The sequence below is a fragment of the Phycodurus eques genome, chromosome 18 (genome assembly GCF_024500275.1).
Source record: "Phycodurus eques isolate BA_2022a chromosome 18, UOR_Pequ_1.1, whole genome shotgun sequence".
NCBI classification, from domain to species: Eukaryota; Metazoa; Chordata; class Actinopteri; order Syngnathiformes; family Syngnathidae; genus Phycodurus; species Phycodurus eques.
In genome coordinates this window covers 15,207,783-15,229,426 of record NC_084542.1, presented here as the reverse complement: position 1 = coordinate 15,229,426, position 21,644 = coordinate 15,207,783, and the positions used below count along the sequence as shown (strand labels likewise).

The 21,644-nt window shown below is 43.0% G+C and overlaps 1 protein-coding gene across 12 annotated transcripts in view; it reads right to left on the bottom strand.

Moving 5' to 3' along the window:
- Positions 1–21,644, bottom strand: part of utrn (utrophin) — a 133,311-nt gene that overhangs the window by 105,903 nt on the left and 5,764 nt on the right. For 9 of the 12 annotated variants that reach the window (XR_009770309.1, XM_061704387.1, XM_061704393.1 and 6 more), the window contains exons 1-18: positions 19,198–19,348; positions 12,842–12,903; positions 11,958–12,050; positions 11,377–11,454; positions 10,613–10,705; positions 10,338–10,510; positions 8,714–8,829; positions 7,825–7,991; positions 5,777–5,998; positions 4,700–4,881; positions 4,284–4,434; positions 3,913–4,032; positions 2,718–2,819; positions 2,403–2,510; positions 2,138–2,317; positions 1,046–1,215; positions 463–586; positions 296–383 (exon numbers count right to left, since the gene is read on the bottom strand). Coding sequence is in view for 11 of the 12 variants with exons in the window: in XM_061704387.1 (XP_061560371.1) it covers positions 296–383; positions 463–586; positions 1,046–1,215; positions 2,138–2,317; positions 2,403–2,510; positions 2,718–2,819; positions 3,913–4,032; positions 4,284–4,434; positions 4,700–4,881; positions 5,777–5,998; positions 7,825–7,991; positions 8,714–8,829; positions 10,338–10,510; positions 10,613–10,705; positions 11,377–11,454; positions 11,958–12,050; positions 12,842–12,903; positions 19,198–19,279 (2,311 nt within the window). In the remaining variant the exon portion in view is untranslated. Of the gene's footprint in view, positions 1–295; positions 384–462; positions 587–1,045; positions 1,216–2,137; positions 2,318–2,402; positions 2,511–2,717; positions 2,820–3,912; positions 4,033–4,283; positions 4,435–4,699; positions 4,882–5,776; positions 5,999–7,824; positions 7,992–8,713; positions 8,830–10,337; positions 10,511–10,612; positions 10,706–11,376; positions 11,455–11,957; positions 12,051–12,841; positions 12,904–19,197; positions 19,349–21,644 lie in introns of those variants that run through there. The other 3 variants (XM_061704389.1, XM_061704390.1, XM_061704391.1) reach the window with 1 other exon arrangement.

Genomic DNA, 21,644 nt, shown 5'->3' with positions numbered 1-21,644 from the left:
CCAAAACAAGGCTGAGGGCTTGCGCCTACCACAATCAACTAACTGAAATTAATGGTAATACTGAACAATATGGAAAACATAGAGGGGGGGGGGGGAAACTAATACAAATGGTTAAATGTAAAAAAATTATAAAGTCGGCAGGTCTTGAACCACTCTGAGCACCATTAAATTAAATTAAATTAAATTGTGAGTTCTTAAATATATAACAAGGAGATGGCAATGTCAGTCAAAGATACTGGCCAGGACAAATTTTGTACGGCTATGTTGAAAGTGACGTGACAGCTTCAGCACGTACTTCTCTCCAACTGCTCCATCAAGTCTCGACCTTCCTGGATCACTTGAGCGATGGCGGGCTCCTTTGCTTTGAGTTCCACCTCGTGAGCCTAAAAGCCCAAAGCGCAAGTTCAACTGCCACGTTCCAACTTTTCATTTTCTAAACCGGTACCATCTTCCTCCTACAACCTTGAACTTCTCCTGCAGCTCCCGGATATCAGTTGTAGCGTCCGGATGCGGGGTGGCGAGAGCTTGAGCGGACGCCTTCCACTTTTTGATCCAGCTCAGAAGGTTGGAAAGTTTATTTTCAAATCTGCAGTGTACAAAGTGAACAGATTAGTGCCACAGTTGAGCAACTGGATGGAATTTCGACTATGTACCGTGACACATACTCCGTTTATACGTACATGTACATACTCGAGTTAAAAGTATGAGGTCCCTAAACTTGTCCGACTTCCAAAGTGTTGGCGTTTCTCTCCCTCATAACCACGTGACGAGGGGAGGTTCACCCCCTAATCTTTATCTTCTCCTCAAAAGCTGAGCTGATTTCAAATCTGATTCAAATTTCAGATCTAGATTAGACATTACAGTGGTTTGTTTGCAAACCCACGTTTCAAAGATAAGCTAGGCGAGACGAAAAATGAACAAAGAATAAAAAGATAAATACATTCATAAAAAGTAAAAAAATAAATGTACTATAGTACTCTAGAAAACGGATGAACGGCTATCTTGTTTAACTCTCCCAACAGCAGGCTTTTCTAGCAATACTTACAGCCTCCTGACTTCTACGTCTGTTTCCACCAGTCGTCTCTTGGGCGGAGCGGGAGGGGCCAGCTCCTGGTCGGCGGCCGAATCACCAGCGGCGGCAGCCACGGCGACCGTCTTCATGACGACCTGTTCATCCACCTGTGTCATCCCAGCGTAGGTCACAGCTTCCATCACCTTTGTAGAGGGTTAGTCCATTATTAGTGAGTAAGGGACGATTATAGCTTACCACTGACAGATCGACGTCGGTCAATATGTAACTGATAACTTTTTAGAGCGCGGAGATTGTCGCGCTGGTCCTGTGCCTCTGCAGCAATTTTTGCCCGAGTGCCTGGCCCCTCCCCCTCACACACACAGAGCAGCGAAGTGAAGCCCACTTATCAACCCCTCGCATTATTAGCCGATTTCAATGTGTTGAAAATAGCTTTGGAACAAATTTATGAACCGTCTTGAACACGAACTGTCTGAGAAGTATCGTAAAATTCGTGATCATGATTAAATCATTGCGGCTCCTTCTGGTGTGTGCGCGACTTGGCAACCGGCTAGCAGCATAATACAATAACGCTGGCAAACGAAGAAGCGTTTCAGCCAACTACTGTCAGTACACGTTTTCGTAACCTGCAGTAATATTACTAATATTTTGCAGAGGACAAAGAATATATGCCTGGGGCTGTGAACGTTACATTGTCTACAACATTTGTGTTCAAATATCCATTCCTTTAAAGTATTATAACACTGCTACATAGATGCTATTCCTTAGCACGTCTATGCCATTTCCCATTTTGTGTTAGCCCTGAGCTAGCGGACTCTTACGTTAAGTGGTTGTTTTCAAGAAACAACATGTAATTATTTTTGTTTTATGTTTAGTTCGATAGTAAAGTTCAACTGGGAGAGGAAATAAACAGCTTGAAGCCTCGTTTTTGAAGAATATTTTACTAGCCTAACGACTGCTCGTTGCCAAGTGAGCTGAACTGAGTTCACGGCCACCATACACCGCTCGTGTCGAGAAAAACCCAGAAGTCGGGCCACTCGTATCTCAAGACCGCACTGTATTCTTACGACTCCCTTGTAGTCATGAAGGTAGGGTCCCAATGCCCACCTGGAAGGAGCAGTCCTCCAGCTTCTGCACCAGGTTGTCCCATCGATGGGCCAAATCTTCGGTGTCCGTCTCAATGACAGCTCCAGCCTCACTGCTCCGCACCAACGAGATCACGTCCCGGCCTGCGTCCGAAAGTTGGTCTAGGGTCCTCCTCTTCTTTTCCATATCCTCCTTGAGAATCTACACGTTTCCACAATATGCCAGTCAAAAGGGAAAGCCGGGTAATCTGTAGGTGGCTTCCACTAAGAGCTCCCTCTTGACTTACAGCTAATTGCCGCACTTTTGTGTTGATTTCACTTGGGTTCTTAAAACTGCTGGTCTGCACTTCACTCAAGGCCTGCTCTCTTTCTTCCAACCACGATCTGAACAAACTCTGCAGACGTGAAAGCAGATACGGTGCTCGAGTCCAAGAGCGTGTAAAAAATAAACTGCGCACATTCAATAGAGCAATGTTTCCCAACCACGGTGCCGCGAGATCATCAAAAACATTTCAATAGCTATTTTTCTCATGTAAATACGTGGCGTTGCTCAACAAAGGTTGGGAAACGCTGTAATAGAGATTGTCTAAGCAGTGTCCTACCTGATCCGACACGAGCTGCTGCCACACCAGGAAGACTTCCTGTAGCTTGTGCCACCTCTCCTCTGTCCAGCGACAAACAGCCGCCCAGCGCTCGCCCAAAGACTGAATGAAAGATGTTTTTACAGTCATCCAGTTGGTATCGCAAATGTGTGCACATGCTTTTAACCTCATATACCGTGGCCACTTTATTGTCAGTATAAATACTTAAGTAGATTTTTGAGGTATCTGTACTTAGAGTATTTACTTTTCTGACAACTTTTCACTTCTACGCCCTAAATTTGAAAATGAAATTTGAATCTTTACATTCTATAACACCGAAAAAAGAGGGGAAATTTTGCTTTTTGTGAAAAGAAAAGTCAAGCACAATAGTGACTCAAGATGCTAACATTTTTTGCTTTTGTGACACCTCAAACTATTAAAGAAAAACAAGACTAAGAAAGGGCTTTTATTGCAAAACAATAATTTAGTTACAGAAACGCACTGTGAATGACGCTGACTGACCGCATGGCTTGAGTTAAACGTGACTGGCTTTTTTTCCACTCCATTAACTGCGTCATCTTTTCTCATGATCACGACACACGCAGTCTATTAGCTAACGTGACACATACTCTGTTTATACCAGAAATATACTTTGTTCAAGTGTGAGGTGCCTAAACTTGTTCGACTTCCAACAGGTTGGCATTTCTCTCCTTCATAATCGACGTGACTAGTCAAGATTTACTCCCTAATCTTCATCTTGAACTCAAAAGCTGTTCTCATCTAAATTCCGAATCGATCCAACAGCGCCATCTACAGGAATATGTTAGTCATTACAGTGGTTTACAAATCTGAATTTCACAGACAAGCTGTGCAAGACCCTCTTTTTTTTTTTTTTTTTTTTTTTTAAATCAGTTTATTTGAAAGTGGACAATGCAATTTCATAATACATGAAATACACATGCCTTGCCTACCTGTTGAAAAACATATTTGACGAATATATACGTCGGTGGCAGGAAACGGTTGGATTCCGGTGGACTAATATAAACCTCCAAGACAGTGAATGAGTTAAGAAGAGGAGTAAAACTTCTACATTTTACCAAAATCTTTTCTGTACTTCGTTTTAAATACAGACTATAAGAACTTTTGCCACTTCTGCTTTATGTCCAAAATTCTTCCTTTGACAACTAATAGCAGAACATCTCTCATGTTCATTTACTTGTAGCTGCTCCTCCAGGGCAGCGGTGGCGGTCTCGCCGCTGTTTTCGTCGACCACGACCACCATGTGCGTCAGGGAGTTTACCTTCACCTGCTCCGCCTCCAGATCATTCTGAAGCTCCTGAGAGGAGGCAAAAACAACCCATGTGAAATTAGCACAGGGTCTACAGAGATTACCTACGGAAAAGCCGTTTGAGCATTTAATTATATCCTTGATATCCACCTAAGGTTAGGTGTTTTCAGTAATTATCTTCAAACATGTATAATGTATTTAGATTTAAAAACAATCCAAATTCACTTTACAAGGTTTTTAAGCCTCTGGCTTTTACAAGGTAGCACAATCAAGCTAACAGGTGTCAAAAATGTCATTACTTTATGCTGCTCGATGCGTTCCTTGTAGTCGTCTATGTCTTTTGCCAGCGACTCGGTCTCGATCTTTCTGATGCGGTCTTCTGTCCGAGTCAGCCAATCAGAAAGCTGCTGGAGCTGCTGCTGCTGGAGCTCCATTAGAACTTCGTGTAACCTTTCAAACAAATAAATAAGTAAATAAAAAAAGCTGCGTGTTTGTCTTTGAAACATTTGACACCTTGAACAGACTGACTGCCTTACAAGCCTTGGAGGGATAAGCTCAGCGCTTATCAGGTGTCACCTTCACATTGCTTGCAGCCTTGCACATTCATCTCAGTTGAAAACCATAAACAGCTGAGGTCAGCGCTAAGACCGATGACCTCTATCCCACAGCGTATGTACACTAATCGCTAAAACACCTTCAAATGGTAATTCTTTACCTGGCTTGGCGGTCCATGCTAGCCACGCGTAGGCTCTCCCAGCGGGAATTTAGAAGGCTCATCTGCTCCCGTATTTCATCCTCCACCTCTTCTGACAGGCTGCCCTGGGCGATCAGTTGATTGCCGGCTTGCAGCACATTGCCCACGCTGCTCTGGTGAGCCGTCAGCTCCATCATGAAGGCCTTCCAAAGTCCACAAGAGCCACACGGTCACGACTTGCGAGGGAAACGAACCCGCTGCTGACAGCCTTGTTCGGCTTAACAAGTTTACGGAGAGGTTTGAATATTCAAAAACCATCATAATGACTTTTCAGAGTTGGAGTACAGTTGAAAACAATATGCAATTTGGTCAGAGGTACTTAAATGACAGGCCTGTGGCGAACAATTATTTGGTACCATGCTGAGGGGAGACAACCGCAGGGGTCGGCGCTCGACACATGCAGCCACTCAAGAAGAAAGAACATGAAATGCATGGAGGTCGTCCATTGTTGTCTACGTTGATTAGGGGCAAGGCATTGATGACGGAGGTAGCCTTTATTCGTACAAACATCCATCCATCCATTTTCTATACCGCTTATCCTGTAACTAAACTAACTGGACCTTAACTAACTGGACCGTCAGGCTTTCTGCTTATCTCGGTCTTCTTCTCTTTTCGGTCTTCAGATTCCCGCTTTGTCCTGGATTCCACACATTAGTCACAGCAAATATTCCTATTTAGGCCAAAGGGAATCCAGCCAAAACCCTTTTCCACATATGCGCAGGCGCAAACGCCCTCTCAAACAAACAAGTAATCGACGGGTCAGGCCACCATGACGTGGCATGCACAATTGCTGGCATTCCTAACAGGTTTATTAATAATAGACATTGTCAGTTTCCTAACAAATAAAAAGCGTGTCGCTTAATCCTGTGAAATGATGGTTTCAATTCAAGTGGGTCCATTTAGAGTGTTTTCGCACTTTTATCCAAAAGAAATCAGCTGTTGGCATTTTGTTTGTGTGCATATGTGAACACTCTAAAAATTATGAAAAATGAAAAACGCAAAACAGAACAAGTCGAGCCCTTTCACATCTCCTCTCACCTCGTGTGTGTGAAACTGCTCTTTGACGTCCTCCACGTCGTCCGACACCTCATCCTGGATCTGCAGGGCGTCCTCGGCCGACAGCAGCCAGGTCAGGACCTCCTCCAGGGTGGTCTGGTAGGTGTCCAAGTCGGCCTCCAGCACGACGCCCTCCATCTCCCCTTCCAGCTCCCTCTGGGCGTCGGGGGTCTCCTGCCGGGGACTGTTGCCCGCTTCCCTCAGCTGCACATTCCGAGGAACACGAGAAAGACTCACGTTTCAACCGATTGTTATTTCGTCATTTCGTCAGCCAGTGTTTGTTTGCTCTATTGCAGAGAGGACTGTGTCTACTGAGGGTTGGGGGGGGCTGATTTTTTTTTTTTTTCCCCCCAAGCACAAGCAAAATCCCTATCTAGTATAGAAGTATTGCTTTGGTGAAGTGAGGCGCTTCATTTAGTCAGGCCAGAGGCCTGTCTAATTAAAAAGTAGTGCTTTGCCACCATCTTATGGCATCTACAGGCTATTACAAAACTTTTTTTTTCCTCCCGATATTGTCCAAAGAACGCTTGTTTTTTGCTTGACTTTGGTTACTAATCAACTGCCGCTGTGTTTTAAAATTGAAGCGCGGGTTAAAGAAGGGAGAGGCTGGAAGTGACTGCTCTGAGGCATGCGGCGCAACCTGCCCTGCAGTTAAGGAATAAGAAGTATGCGGGCCTATTATGGGACGCTGGGAGGTGCCTGCTGACCTGTAGGGCAGGTCAAGCCGTAGTCTTGGAGTTAAAAGTTAAGTTTCGAACACACGGTCCGGCTCGGCCACAACGCTACAACACTCGAGACGTTAATCGATCAACAACAGAATCCATGGCATACATGATGATGGTTGGAAAAGTGCTAATTTGACATTTGGGAAATAAAGACAGAAATGTCTGTTCATATTAGACTATTGCATTTCTAAAATGTCACAAATCTGGAAAAAATCTTTTGTATGACGTCACAAGGCTTTACTCCTTATCAAAGACAGAAATGGGGGAGTGGGGACACGACCATCTCAAACAAAGAACCTCTATTCTGTCCCCTCGCTTGGCCACAAAAGTGATGGTATTTTGCATCACTTCCTGTCGTGGGAGGAAGCGTGCCAGGAATTAAGTCCCTCCCCCAAACACCGGACCAATCAAATGCAATAACATTTTCCAGAAGCTCCTTCCGGGGTGTGAAGCATGCGTCCAGAAGCAATAAATAAAACTTGAGATGTGCTTTTGGGAGTTTCTGACAACACTACAGATGTGATGTAGTCCAGTACAGTCAACCACAGTTTATGATGCAGGATACGTTCCAAAGTCAGACCCACCTACGATAGGTGATGGACGGATGGATGATAATTTGAAGAAATGATTTATAATACCAATACAAAATATGCACGTGAGGTGCAGGTATTATTCTTGTCCATTGGAGGTCGCTATCCTCAATGTACATTGTAGTATCTGCTGCTTTGAATCCGTGCGGCTTTAAAAGGCCTGGCCTGTTGACTGAAGCATGAACGTGCTTGCTACGCGTTTATTTTGTTACTGTTAGTTCAGTAAAGCCATTTAAAGTGCACCTGTGTCTATCCTGAGTTGTGCAAGCAGGTTCTGCTTTGCAGTAGACACATTGCACGTTATCTTCTTTTTCTTTTTAAGTGTGAAATGATCCCAAACTTTGGACAGTCTCGGTCTTTTATGCACTCTTTCCTCCTTATTGCTACGAAGGTCTGCAGTAACATTACTTCATGTGGAAAAACGATCATTGCAAAATGAATGAATAAAACATCTGCGAAACAGTGAGACCCCAAAAAGTGAACTGTGATTCGGCGAGGGACAACTATACTACACTGAAGGTGTGTAAATGTAAATTGGGACTTGCCTGTATATTGCAAAAACCCATACACAATGCCTTAGAAATTAGCAATAAAGCGGGAACACAAAGTTTAATTTAACTCATTCACTGCCAGCCTTCCCAGTTAACATGGATATTTGACTTCTAAAGCCGTCAATGGCAGTGACTGTGTTAAACAGCTGTGGTTGGATATTTACCTGTGCACCAAGGCCCGGACCCGAATCGTCGGCCTCCACTTTGAATCTGCGCGGCAGCGTCTCCACCTCTCGGATGGACTCCATGCTGACGTCTTTGGGAAGCGCCGCAAACAGCGACGTCACGTACAGGAGTATGGACTTCTTATCTGGTAACTGCACAGCCACGTCTGGGGAGAAAAAACCAAAAGGATGATACGACCTGATGATGGTGCTGGAAGACCTGAGGAGGGATATTTGGGCAAATATGCTTGAAGAATATTAAATTAATCATGAATTTAATCCCACGTGTATATACAGCACTGAAGAAAATTGAGACCACCGTCCAAAAAACAAAAACAAAAAAAACTGAATATTGTTGGGTATTGTGACCATTTTTCTTCAAATAAATGTTCAAAATGACAATACCTGTATTTGGAATTTGGGATTTATGGTTATGTTACTTATGTCAATGGTTTGTAGAATAAATATAGACCTGTAAAGAGCAAAATAAGAGAAACTGATTAGTTTAAAGTGGTCTCTTAATAATTTCCAGAGCTTTACACGGTTAGGTTAATTAAGGTTAATGCTTCAGCTGCAAAACAGGAATATATCTTTCTGTTATGGTTACTACAGCAAACCTACTGCGTCCACATTTTAAATTTAAATTCCAACAAGCATTATCGTTATTATATCTATCGTTATTTTTTTTCTTTTCCATTTAAATGGCGGCCAAAACTATCTGGCTGCTCACTTTTCAGCACCCTTTTGTTGGCATTGCAGGAGTACGACTGGCTCGTGTAGGTTAGGGTTGAAGCTAAACTCACTGCTGTCCGTTGATTGGTCGACACAGATTTGCTCGCTTGTGAACATGGCAAGCGTTTCAAACTGGTCATAGTGGGGGTGGCCTCACCTTCAGGGTCCAGTAGCCTCTCGACAGCCAGCTGGTCTTTGGCTACAGTGAAGGCGTGCTCCAGACGCTCAACGGGCCTCATTTGGACCACACCACCCCAACTGAATGCATTTGGCCTACAAATGAGAGAAAATCCATCACATTTAGGACGAAAGCCTTTATCCACAGATACTCCACATATCATGGTTTGCACCAATACATAGCCTTCTGTAGACATGTTTTTTTTTTTTTTATAAATATGGATGTACAATATGTAGTGAAGAGAAAAGACTATGTTGGGGCGAGTTGGTTGTGGAATGTAAAGGATCAGTGATCCACCTAAATCCTGACCCGAGTCTAAACCAACACTGGCCTTTCGCACAACTCAAAGTCCCAAGTCTGCGTGTGTGCGTTTGTGTGTGTGTGAGACAGCTAAGAACGAGGTTAACAGAAAAGGGGAGGGGTGGGCTAACGAATACCCCTGATGCTCACCTCACTCGCCTTTTCTGACAAACACAACACAGCAAGCATGAGCAAACGCCAACAGGGCAGGTGTAAACAGGCTAAGTCAACACACACACACACGCACGCACACACACACACACACACACACAAAGCGGCCCCCACATACTGTAGAAACACGAGCCCCTTTTGACAATCACTGTAAATGCCGGCATATTTGCATCTGATGGAAAATGTATACAATCATAGATTTAGTCTCACATTACGTGACTTGCTTAATACTAATGACTGATTAGTTACTGAAAAAGACATTTCAAACGGTTTCATGCCACTCCCATTTAAAGTGTACTGTCAAACTAAATATTAAACAACAACATAACTTTTGCTTTAAAGTCTGCTAGCTTCATGCTAACACGTCATGGAAAACGCCCCTTGACGAGTTAACGGATAGCATCTACGTAGCGGTGTTATAACGCTTTAAGGAATAGATGTATGAACACAAACGGTTCAGAAACATTTGTAGACAGACAACATACACTATATACTCAAAGGCATAAATTCTTTATCCTCTGCAAAAAAACCTGAGTAATATTACTGCAGATTACTGAGTCACTACAGTAGGCTTCCTCTGTCTGCATGACTGTATTACACTGTCACCCAGCGGCCAAGTTGCACATGCCAGAAGGAGCTGAAATAAATTAATCATGATGCAAAAAATATGTATAGAATAATAATTATGCTATTGCCACCTGGTGCAATATAAAGTGCTATTTTACTTCTTACAAGACACGTTACAATATTATTTGTTGATGCTTTATGATCAGATTAATGGTATTTCCATTCATTTCAATAGGGAACGATGATGTGGGATACGGTTGTTTTGAGTTACAAGTGTGGTCACGAAACAAATTAAACTCTTAAGGCACCACTGTACATTTATATATAAAAAAAAAAAAAAAAAAAAAAAAAAAAGATGAACAGTGTCAAGTAATGTTTGAAGGGATCAGCTCTGGATAAACTGCGTGAACGGGGACCAGGTGTTGTTTTAATGAATGGTAATCGGATCTTTTTTGGTAAATGTAAGTCTATCCAAATTTTCCTTTTTCTGTTTTGTATTGACATCACTAACAAGAAATGGGTTGGATGAAGCTGCCCCGACGGCCACTTTCGGCAGGCCCCTGACCTGAAGTGGTGCAGGATGGCGTTGAGAGCCAGACCGTCGGCCCAGCTGGTGGTGAAGTTCAGCACGTTGACCTCGGGATAAGCGCGGGTGGACTGGCGCACCCAGCTGAGCAAGATCTTCTCGCTGTTGGTCTGCTGCAGGCGGGACATGACGTCCTTCATGATGTCTTTCACCTGCGTCGCGGAAAAGATGGTGACTCACGCAAAAGGGGTATGTCGGGTTTCCACTTGTTGCTATATAATACAGTGACCTCCAACCCCCCCGTTTGTGCTCACCTGCCAGTGAAGAATAATGCTCCAGATGAGGCCCAAAGTAAGCTTGTGATTCCCATCAACAATGTCAGTGCCGCCAATGTTTACCAGATCCACCTGGCAATCCCAATAAACAGCAACAACAGAAGATTAGCAGTGCGAGAAAAAATGTCGAAAATTGCAACAACAACAAAATCATCCGGTCGAAAATCATTTGTTGGTGTTTTATGGGGGGGACAGGAAAGGATTAAGTGGATTGCCATTAATATCAATGGGGAAAGATGATTTGAGATACAAGTGTTCTTTTTTTTGTTATGAGCGTGGTCACGGAAAGAATTCTCAGATCAAGGCAGCGCCGCAGAACCGATAGAGAGGCCGTGTTTGACTTATTTGGAGAGGATCAAGACGAAGCATGTGTTTAGCTTGGTGACACCTCGCTCTACCGCAGAGTCCACCTTTCACCCTTTTTCTGCTTCCAATTAGCCTCATTCTTCCGCTTCGCTTGCATCTCTCTCTCTCTCTCTCTCTCTCTCTCCCCGTGTCCTTATATGTCTCACACATAGACCGCAACCGGGAACTTGCAAGGCCACTTACTTCTCATAAGATGGGAAAGGAGGACATGTCATATCAATTTGGCTCTTTTCCTGCTTTGAAAGTCTGTCTAATGTCATGCTTACCAAAACAGCCGTGATCCGTGCGATTAAACACCGCAAACTCTTTCGAACTTCACCCACCTGGCCGAGCAGATTTCGACTTGACAGAAAGCAGCCGACGTGCGGCGCACTCACGTTATTCTGATGCAGAACTTGAAGCACTTTGTTGATGTTGTTGAGCGCGTGCACTCTGGTGGAGCCTCGCTCTTTGGTCTGAAGAAGAGGAATCACAGCGCATTTAAGGAGGAATTATTTGAGCACAATGCTGCAGGAATCTCGCAACAATCGCACATAAGTTCAGAGGAAATGATGGCAAATGTAACATTGTGATGTGAAACTGCTCATAGCGCAGCAGTTGGATGTACAATGTGAGCTACTACTTGATAGGAAAAATCAATGCCTTCACTTGAGAACTCATGGAAAGAATGCCAGGCTCAATTGCAACCAGCTGCAAATCCTTTATAAGGCCTCTGCACTGATTGACGGAGAATTGTAGATTTACTCCTTATTATTCTAGCAGGGAGCGATTAAGTGTATAAAGTGCAGATTGATTGGCACTTTCTGCAGCTGCAGGTACCAAAGTGGAGATAGAATAGAATGATAAAGAGCAGGAATGGAATGGGAAGGTACGTAGAAAGCCTGACCAAAAAATAACAAAACAAAAAAAACACGAAGGTTTCCGAAACAAATTGGCTAAGAGTGAGTGGCTAACTGACCAGGACGTTGCCGGTGAGGCCCTCCAGAAGGTCCAGCAGCTTCCTCCCATCCCTCAGGTCAGAGAACATGTCCTTGATGGCTGTTTTACCCTCCTGATAGGAAGACATGCAACAAAACATCCACTTACATACCATTTGCCCCATCGCCAATAATGTCCTCATTATAAAAGTCAGTATCAAATTATGAACTACAGATATTTTTTAAAATGTATTAATACCTTGTCTGACATGAATAAATGGATGATTAAGCCTTAAAACACATTCACTGCCATTGACGGCTTTAGAAGTCAAATATCCATGTTAACTGGGAAGGCTGGCAGTGAATGATTTCATCAATGTTTCAGAGGAAAGAGAAATTTGACCCACGACAGCCTCACTGTACAAAAACTTTGTGGCATTTGTACAAAATAAACATTTTTTTTTTTAAATTAACATTTATATGTCGTTTATATGTATAAGTGACTCCACTTTAGGAAAAGTAATCCAATATCAAGGTGAAAGAATGACGTTATGGGGAATTTCCACTGCTGTCAAATTTCAAAAGAGGGCAAATTTGAACTGACCAGTATGTATGGGTTAAGGCAATTTAATTGAATTTATTCAAGCTTTTTGGGGGGGACGCGTTTCATTGCGTTGTATTAGGTACACCGACAAAATCGTTCAATGCAAGAGTTGAATCAAAAATGCTGTCGCTTCGAAAATGTTGCATATTTTTAAGGGAAAGAATGTCATAAACAGCGCTCTGTATGAAGCTTATAATAATAAATAATTGCTGGGTAGTGACTGAACATCAAAGATCATATCCAAAATGACATGCATTACAGCAACTAGTATTTTGTTGAGTAAAGAATCAATAAAACAAAGAATTACTGTTCAACTGTTACCTTTGAAAACTGTGCATTTATCCACTTGGTGAATGTTTTCTTCTGCACCAAGTCATGTTCATCTGTTGGCGAGAAAAAAAAGGCAGGCTTTTTTAACTTCACATTTAACACTAATTATAGTAAATATTTTATGGGTCCTTAAAATAAAAATAAAAAAGATAACCACATCAGTCTCTTGCTAATTAATTACAGCCCATAAAAGCTCCAGCTTGGAATAAAAGGGCACATTACGATGAAGTCCAAACTGCTATTAGTGGTGAATAACCATCAATTCTCCTCCTGGAAATCATTGGAAGGAGCTTTTTGTGTGCTTTTGCTTCTTTTTAAGTCCTTCCGATGCACCGTTCATGTGGTGCTTACAGAAGTAACAAAAAAAAAAAGTGTGCGTGTGTGGTTAAGTGCCGCTGCGTAAAAACACCATGAACCGAACAAAAGGTCAAAGGTTATGATCACCGGACCCGGCAGTTGTCTGCTTCTTTGAGTCCATGTGAACGCTTGCTAGCTGGCTGGGAAATAATAATATATAATAACATACCTACATGTGGAGGCAGGATGGATATCAAGGAAAATGTTATGTTGGTGCCAAATCAACATCAAAAATTTGACTTCTACTTTTATATGCCATTTGCCATTAAGTGTTGTGGGGGGTTTTAACTGTCACATACAATATCATTACAAAGCAGTATTACCAGTAGGTACACGATGAAAACCAAAACCAAAAATAATTATAATGTTACAAAATATTTTTTATCAAACTTTAACTTAAGTACAAAGTGTGAGTACTTTTGCCACCTCTGGAAATAATACAGGAAATGAGCAGGGTGACAACAATGGAGTCTGATTGAGAGGTGGCCAAATAACTGACAGATGAGATGCTATCAATATGTCAATGCAGGTATCGCGGTCTGGTGCAGCTGTGCTCTCAACACAATATCGGCATTTCTCCTGACTTGAAAACTTTATCAGCACTCTGTGACAGGGGACCCTGAGGGGCCGGACGGTTTGGATCAAGTCTCCCGGCCGGGGCCCTGCACCTTGCTGCCCCTGCAGCACAATAACTCCAATTCATATGTGCCTTCTCCTGACCTCAGTAGCACAAAAATGTCAGTTGGCTGGAAAGATCAAAGTAGTACCGTGTGTGTTGGTGTGATAGAGCGATAAAAACACTTCCTAGTCGAGTTGAGTGTATATAAACGCTTTATCACTCACTTTACTTATGGCCGCTTACATACTGTGCACGTGTGGCCAAACAAACGCTTAAACCATCCATCCATCCATCCATTTTCTGAGCCGCTTCTCCTCACTAGGGTCGCGGGCGTGCTGGAGCCTATCCCAGCTGTCATCGGGCAGGAGGCGGCGCACACTCTGAACTGGTTGCCAGCCAATCGCAGGGCACATACAAACAAACAACCATTTGCACTCACAGTCACACCTATGGGTAATTTAGAGTCTCCAATTAATGCATGTTTTTTTTGGGATGTGAGAGGAAACCGGAGTTCCCGGAGAAAACCCACGCAGGCACGGGGAGAACATGCAAACTCCACACAGGCGGGGCCGGGGATTGAACCCGGGTCCTCAGAACTGTGAGGCTGACGCTCTAACCAGTCGGCCACCGTGTCGCCACGCTTAAACCAACCTTGTAAAAAAAAACGTACAACACCACTTAGCCTGACACTTAGATGACTAATGAAAACATACACGGAGGAAAATAGCTGTAGGCACATATCTCTCTCCGTTTGTATGTCTTGCTTTTCCATGTTTAATGAGCACTTGTTTGAACATAACATCTATGTTAAATCCTGTTCGCCCATCTATGGCAAATCACCTTACATGTTAGAATTAATGTAGCTGACTTTCATTAGACCAAACCAATTGGTTTAAAATATACCATTTTTAATCATCTTTTGTTTATGTATTAGTTTTACATTAAACTTCGACTGGGGGCAACAAAAAACAGCTTGAAGGACCCATGATTTGGAGAACTCTGCAAGGGAGTGATCATAGGTGATAAAGAATACTTTAGTGTGTTTTAATAGGTTTTAGTGCATTTTACTAAGTTTAAAAGTGCTGAAAACATTTGGGGGGGAGGGGTAAAACTATTTTTTTTTTTTTTTTTAATTTGATTCGATTTTTTTTTTTTTCTTTAATGGTCTCGCTATATAACTTATCTGTAATGTACCCTTGCCATAAATAGGGGTTCACTGTGACAACAAAGTACAAATGTGAACCAATACAAGTCAATAGTGCTCAGTTTTGATATAACTACTATATGCCGACAATGCACGACGTGAATCTCTGCACTTCTCTGAGGGTAAAACAGGAAATAGCGATTACATCAAGGCGGTGTAATCCCACTGGTGTATTCCCACGGCTCACTAGGCACACACGCGTCCTCAATTTACTGTATATACAAAAGGTACGAAAGGGGGTGAAGGCGGCGTTTCTGCTTACAAATGAACTTCTTAATTATCCACGTGAAGAGCGCAGAATGTTTTCACGTCAGTAATACAGTCAGAATTTATGGCGGCTTTGTGATAACCTAAATGCTGCGGGCAACTACCGGGGAAATTTCACTGCACGCTCAAATAAAAAAAACAGGGTCTGTCATTAAGTCAGGAAGTCACGGTTTGGTTTAAACCAACATCATGGCTTCATGAAATGTAACTACAATAACAAAACGGGTATGTTTCTGTTTTTATTCAAACTGCTTACAAAAAGGTAGGATAGGCTACTAGACCTTCATAAAAACACTAGTTGTACTTGTGACTTGTGATAGCGTCTGTTCTGTTTTGGGTACAAATGCAGGTTACGTTGCCACTGTAGGAACAGAAGACCCCCTGTAATAATTATTTTATTGGTCCCACTGGCAAGCAGTTCTCATTTTTTCCAAGCTTTCAAGTTACATAATCCACCCCTGGTGGTGGACTCAACCGCAACAAAACAGGCCGAGAAACCCCATACAGGCATCCTAAAACGGACAGCTGGAAACACACACACACACACACACACTTCCCAAATATATATCGGTCTTATTTCACAGGTGGACAACTCTGGTGACCTCAGGCAGGGAGGCACTGAGGTAGAAATCAAACAAACCCCACTGGTTTCCACGGGAACATCACATTGTAAACATGGACGAACAAAAAGCAAGTTGCAAGCCAGGCCTCACTTCCTAAGTTCACATGGTTCCACCCCAGTGATTGTCCTAATCGAGACTTTAATAAAATTCTGCCTCCCAATGACCACAGTTAACCCATTAACCACACGGTCGCAACTAGCCAAGACATCTCCGAAACATCAAGCCAGCTGGGGTAATGCATAAATATGCATATGCAAATATGTCTGACTATAGAATGAACTTCACTCTCACAGTCAACAGTCAACACAATGGTCGGCTTTCAAGTCATCTGTTTATTGTGCGTCACTAAAATAACTCCTCCTGGAAACAAAAGCACGCTCAATAAGTAACCACAGCAGAGATGAACTCTCCCTTTGGCCGTGTAGGATGGGAAGAATGCACAGAATTCCTGTAATTCCCAAATGCATTCCTCCCTCCTCCCCTCCACTCGTCACTTGTCTCAGCTTGTCCTAGCCGAGCCGAGCCTTGTTGATACTCTTTTGCTCTCCGAGGGCTAGGAATTTGCTGGGGGGAACCTTGCATCGTCATCATCACCGTCATCTCTGGAGAACCACTTAGCATCTTGAAAAACACCAAAGGTATTTGTGGATGTGTGCATTGAAGGGAAGTGGTTAATAAATGGGTGATTAATCGAGTGGATGCATGCAACAAACCGATGCTCAAGGGGTCCTCAGTTGATGTTCCTCAAGTAGCAACATATCCCAAATTTGTACGTTGAAGCACGTTGTCTATCACTAACACTAATGTAAAGTCATAATAACAGTGAGTATTTGCATGAAAAACACACAAATCTGCGGACTGAGTACCAAGCCTTGTGGGATGCCACCAGTTATCTAATGTGAGACATTGTGAGATTTATGTAAGGTGCAATGTAAAAATCTGTAGAACACCACCATTTTCTAATCGACAGGAGTTCCTCAGTTTATGATGGAGTTCCGTTCCTGCGGCAGAGAAGCAACACTAATTTGTACCTCGGAACATGCTGTAGTTTGTCACAAACATACGCTAAGGCAGTATTAAAGTCATCAGTAAACATTTGTATGAAAAAAACGTAAGCCGTAAAAACAAAACAATCAAATGAAAAACAGTAAGTATGGCAGAAACACCGTCCCTTCATGTGCCTCAACGTATTCTAATGCCTTTAGACGTTAGAGTGTTATCACTGTCCGCATGAAAAGCTTCTGAGTCCACTTTATGACAAAGCTTTTAACATAATGGGAATCTCTGTGTGGTCCCGCACGAACTGTAAAAAGCATGTCGCTACACAACCAACAAAAAAACTTTTCAAAATGTTTTGTCTCCATCAGAATCAGAATCATCTTTATTTGCCAAGTATGTCCAAAACACACAAGGAATTTGTCTCCGGTAGTTGGAGCCGCTCTAGTACAACAGACAGTCAATTTACAGAACACTTTGGAGACATAAAGACATTGACAAAAAAACAATTGTGCAAAAAGATGCAGCGTCCTCTAGCACTTAGAGCATTTCGAATCACTAATATTGCGATAGTCCGGTGCAATGACCATTGTGCAAAGGGCGCTGAGACTTCAAGGAGTGTATGCGGTTTAAAGTGATGAGTAGTGCGATTATCTGGGACAACGTTGTTGTGCAAATGTTACAGATACTCCTCAATCAGTGTGCAAATGGAGCAGATGCTACTCTGGCACGAGTGGCCAGTATATGCAAATAGTGCAGCATGGCGAGACAACTACAGGGAGTGCACGAGTAATACATAATTGGCCCCACAGAAATGTGACAACGGACTCAAGTCAAAAAATTGCCATCTTATTGTAATGGAATTATAGGTTAGGTGTTTAAGAAGTTGATCGCAAGAGGGAAGAAGCTGTTGGAATGTCTACTAGTTCTAGTTTGCGTTGATCGCTAGTGCCTGCCTGAGGGAAGGAGCTTGGCAACCATTGTCCGACAGAACGGTCCTCGAAACGAACTCAAACTCGACACAACAATGTCCAGACAGAGATTCGAACCCTAGTGTCCGGACTTTTTAGGCAAGTCAGAATCATGTGGTTGAAGATTTTCTGGACATATATTAAATATAATTTCGAAACAATGGACTATGAAGAGAGAATTGTATATTTGCATTACTATTTCTGTCCTCAGACTGTCACAACACTCCAGTTTGAAAAAGTGTAAAAATCTACTTTTGGTTCCTGAATGTAGTGCAACGCTGTATTTGCGATGAGATAGGATCGATTTCGGTTACCGACCAGACAAAGCAAGCCACTGCAAATGTACGCTACATAAAATTGTGTTTCAATAAACAAATCAATCACATCAGTGGTCAGGTCAGCTCCCCTTAACCCTAACCTCTCGTTATTCTGGAAGTTTCTTTGGGGAAAACGTCCTTTTCAGTTCCAACCAGCCTGCTTGGATGAGTTGGGGTTTGGAAGAACTGCAGGGCCCCGACCTCAACGCCATCAAACATCACGTCGTAATGCCGACTGCAATGGGGTCACCGACTCCATATTTTATTCCACTCTGTGAATTCCAGGTGTCCTACTACGTAGCTACAAATAAATCACTGATGCAAATGCCCAACAGCAAGAGATAAATCCTCATATACCACATTTCTGCCACAAAAAAAAAAAACCTTCCTACGAGTTCCAAGTCTGAGCCCATGTTCTTTCTACCATTTCAGATCACCAAAAATAATTAGTCAGACTCGAGGAAATTTGGACATTCCGGCCCTCCTCCTCTCCCCTCTGCCGGTGTTTCTTAACCAGACTGCGAGAGAAGGACCGGAGGAATGCAACAGCAAGAGAGAGAGAGCAGAGGCACAACAGAAAACAGCAGGAGAGAGCAGGCCGAGGGTGGGATGGTGGATGGGGGGGTGGGCATCAAAACAGATAAAGTCAGTGTTCAGAGCCACCCCAGCACGCAAGGGGATGGAACGATAGATCACATAAATCAGACACAACTCAGGGTTGTTGATGCTAACCTTGAGGGTAGCAGATAAACAGTGGTATCTTGACTCTTAACTGTCCCAACTTCAGAGCTTTTTAAATTGAGAGCTGTCCCTTGGTCAATTCTTTTTTTTTTTGCATCCCAACTTTCTCATTTGCGTCGGGAGTTGAAAATTTTTTGAAAACTTGACTTATTATTAAGTTAACTGAGTCAAGCAGACTCATTTCGGCTTCAAACGCTCGTCAGTTCATCAGATGAAAGTGGATAAAGTGCTCCGTTTTAGCCTCGCACTTACCAACAACAAGCGTTACTTCAGGCTTCTGTTTCCTGCTGAAAAAGTTACGCTTTCTCCACGACGTCCACTTACTTAAATTCATGTCCGAAAGTTAGTAATAAACAAATAAACAAACGCAGAAGATGAAGACGAGGTGGTGGCAGGAGACGGAAGGACAATGAAAAGCAAAAGAGGAAGTAGGAGGTGTGAGAGTTTTTTTGTTTTTTGTTCCCCCCCCCCCCTCCCCCCCTCACCAAAGGCCCTTTGAGTTGGGGCGCTGGGCCGCCTTGGCTGCTGTGACACCACACACACGTGCGAGCCCACACACCCGCAAACACTCGATGGGTGGGTGAGAAAAGTGAGCAGGCGCTTTTAAGGCTTTGTACCATTAGGATTGGCAATGAAAACATGACCTAAATCGACCTATTCCTAACCTATTAAGCCACAAAAAAAATATTTATATTAAGAGAAATTGTTTTTCTTGAAGTTGAGTGCTTGTTGTAGCGCAAAACCGTTTGTTCTCGCAAAGGCAACTGAACAAACGATTCCCACAGTGAGAGTAAAACGGAAGGCAAGGGAAGTTAATTTTTCCTGTGTTTTGTTATTCCCTTATCCTTTCCTCGACAGCGAGGAAGTAGACGAGGAAAATCATTGTGCTGAAATAAGCCGACGTCCTTCTAAAGAAAGCAGCGAGTAGGCGCACCGGTCCCACCAAAGGAGGACTCAAAAGTGGACAAGGAGAGTGGACGAAGAGGCCCAGAGACAAAAAAACAAAAAAGGGAATTTCCACTGGAATGAATTAGTCATGCTGCCGGGGAGAAGCTTCCCAAGTCGCCAGCATCCCAACCAGAAATCAACCTCGAGACAATTTACTCATCTATCTAATCATTTTCACATATTTTAAGGCCTCTGTAAAGTGAAAGTACACGTTCTAAATTTGACACAACCACAGAGAAGAGATGTTAACAACCTTGCCAAATTTGAATGATTAAAAAAATTGCCAAGTGTACAAAATGAGGCTCCAAAATCAAGAGAAATCAAGCCGTTTTCTCCGCTCCCGAATGCTGTGGGTGTGTCCGATGAATATGCTGAACCCCCCCCCCCCGCTCAACTGTGGATTGTAAAACAAATACCAGTTTTACAACCTAGGAAACTGGATGCTTCTTTGTCTAGTATATTTCTTATGCCTACACAAAATTACGGTTGAGCCGTGAAACGCTTAAAGTTAAAGCCTCCAGTGGCTGGAATATATACCACCAGGTCACTGCTGGGATTTTCCATGTCGTGACAATGAGGCACTCTAAAGCGCCCAGGCAAGTCCGAAGCCCATGTTCAAACGCTGACAGTCAAGTCTGACTTTTAAAAAAATGTTATCCCCCCCCTCCACACTCTTCCGTCTTTCTGTGTGACGTGCGCGCACTCACAGCCAACAACGAGGCACTCTAAAGAGGCCATGCTCACCATTCAAAGGGAAGTAGACATAGGTAGCTAGCTAACTGCATGTCCTAACTGCATGTCCTAAAAGCCGCTGATGCGCACTTTAATGAAGACGTCTTTAATGAAGACAAATAGCACGTGACTGTTCTGTATAAAACATGACAAAAGAGAATGTCACAAAATAAACTGGTTTTACAAAGTGTAATTATTGCATTTACGTAGTATTTGCATGTTGGATATCTGCCTTTAAGGGGTGTGGCCTGGTCCTGTTTCCAAGTCCTTGTTTTTGAGCAGAATAATGCTCCCAGTGAAGTTGGATGCATCTTAACATATTCACTGCCATTGACGGCTTTACAAGTCAAATATCCATGCTAACTGGGAAGGCAGGCAGTGAATGAGTTAATTACCCACAGCTAATCTCATGTTGAATTTGTGGTAGTAGCAGTGCACTCGTTTGCCTCAATTGCTTCGAGACCCAATTGATCATCAACAATTCCACACATTCGACCAAATTCTTAATTATGCCCATCCCGAATTTAAACGATGACGGCCTATTAAAAAACTGGTCCGGCATTGTTTTTGGAGGTTGTGAGGTACTCACGCATGCCCAGACTGATCACTTAACACAGACAAAAACAGTTTAAGCTTGAAGACCAAAACACTTCTGTTATTGTTTTCAAAACTTCCACTTTGAGACACATATTGGCGTTACAAAAAGCATTGTAAACAGTGCCTAAAAGAGACCGACAGGACAATATGTAAACAACCAGTCTCAAACTTACTGTGACCCAAAGCCAAAAAAAGGAAACGGTCCAGGGGTTGTTTCGGTCGCTTACTATGAAGAGCTTGAAAGGGTTAACCTGATCTCGCCTGACCTGTTTTTCCCCCCCCCCCGTTTTAGTAAATCCTGTCATGCAAGGGGTCAGAAGGTAACTTGGCGAACGTGGCTTGGTCGCCCTAATGAGTGAGCAAAGGGTGCAGAGAAGTGGGATCCAGGAAGGCTCGCGTTTGAGAACAGAAGATTCACGGGT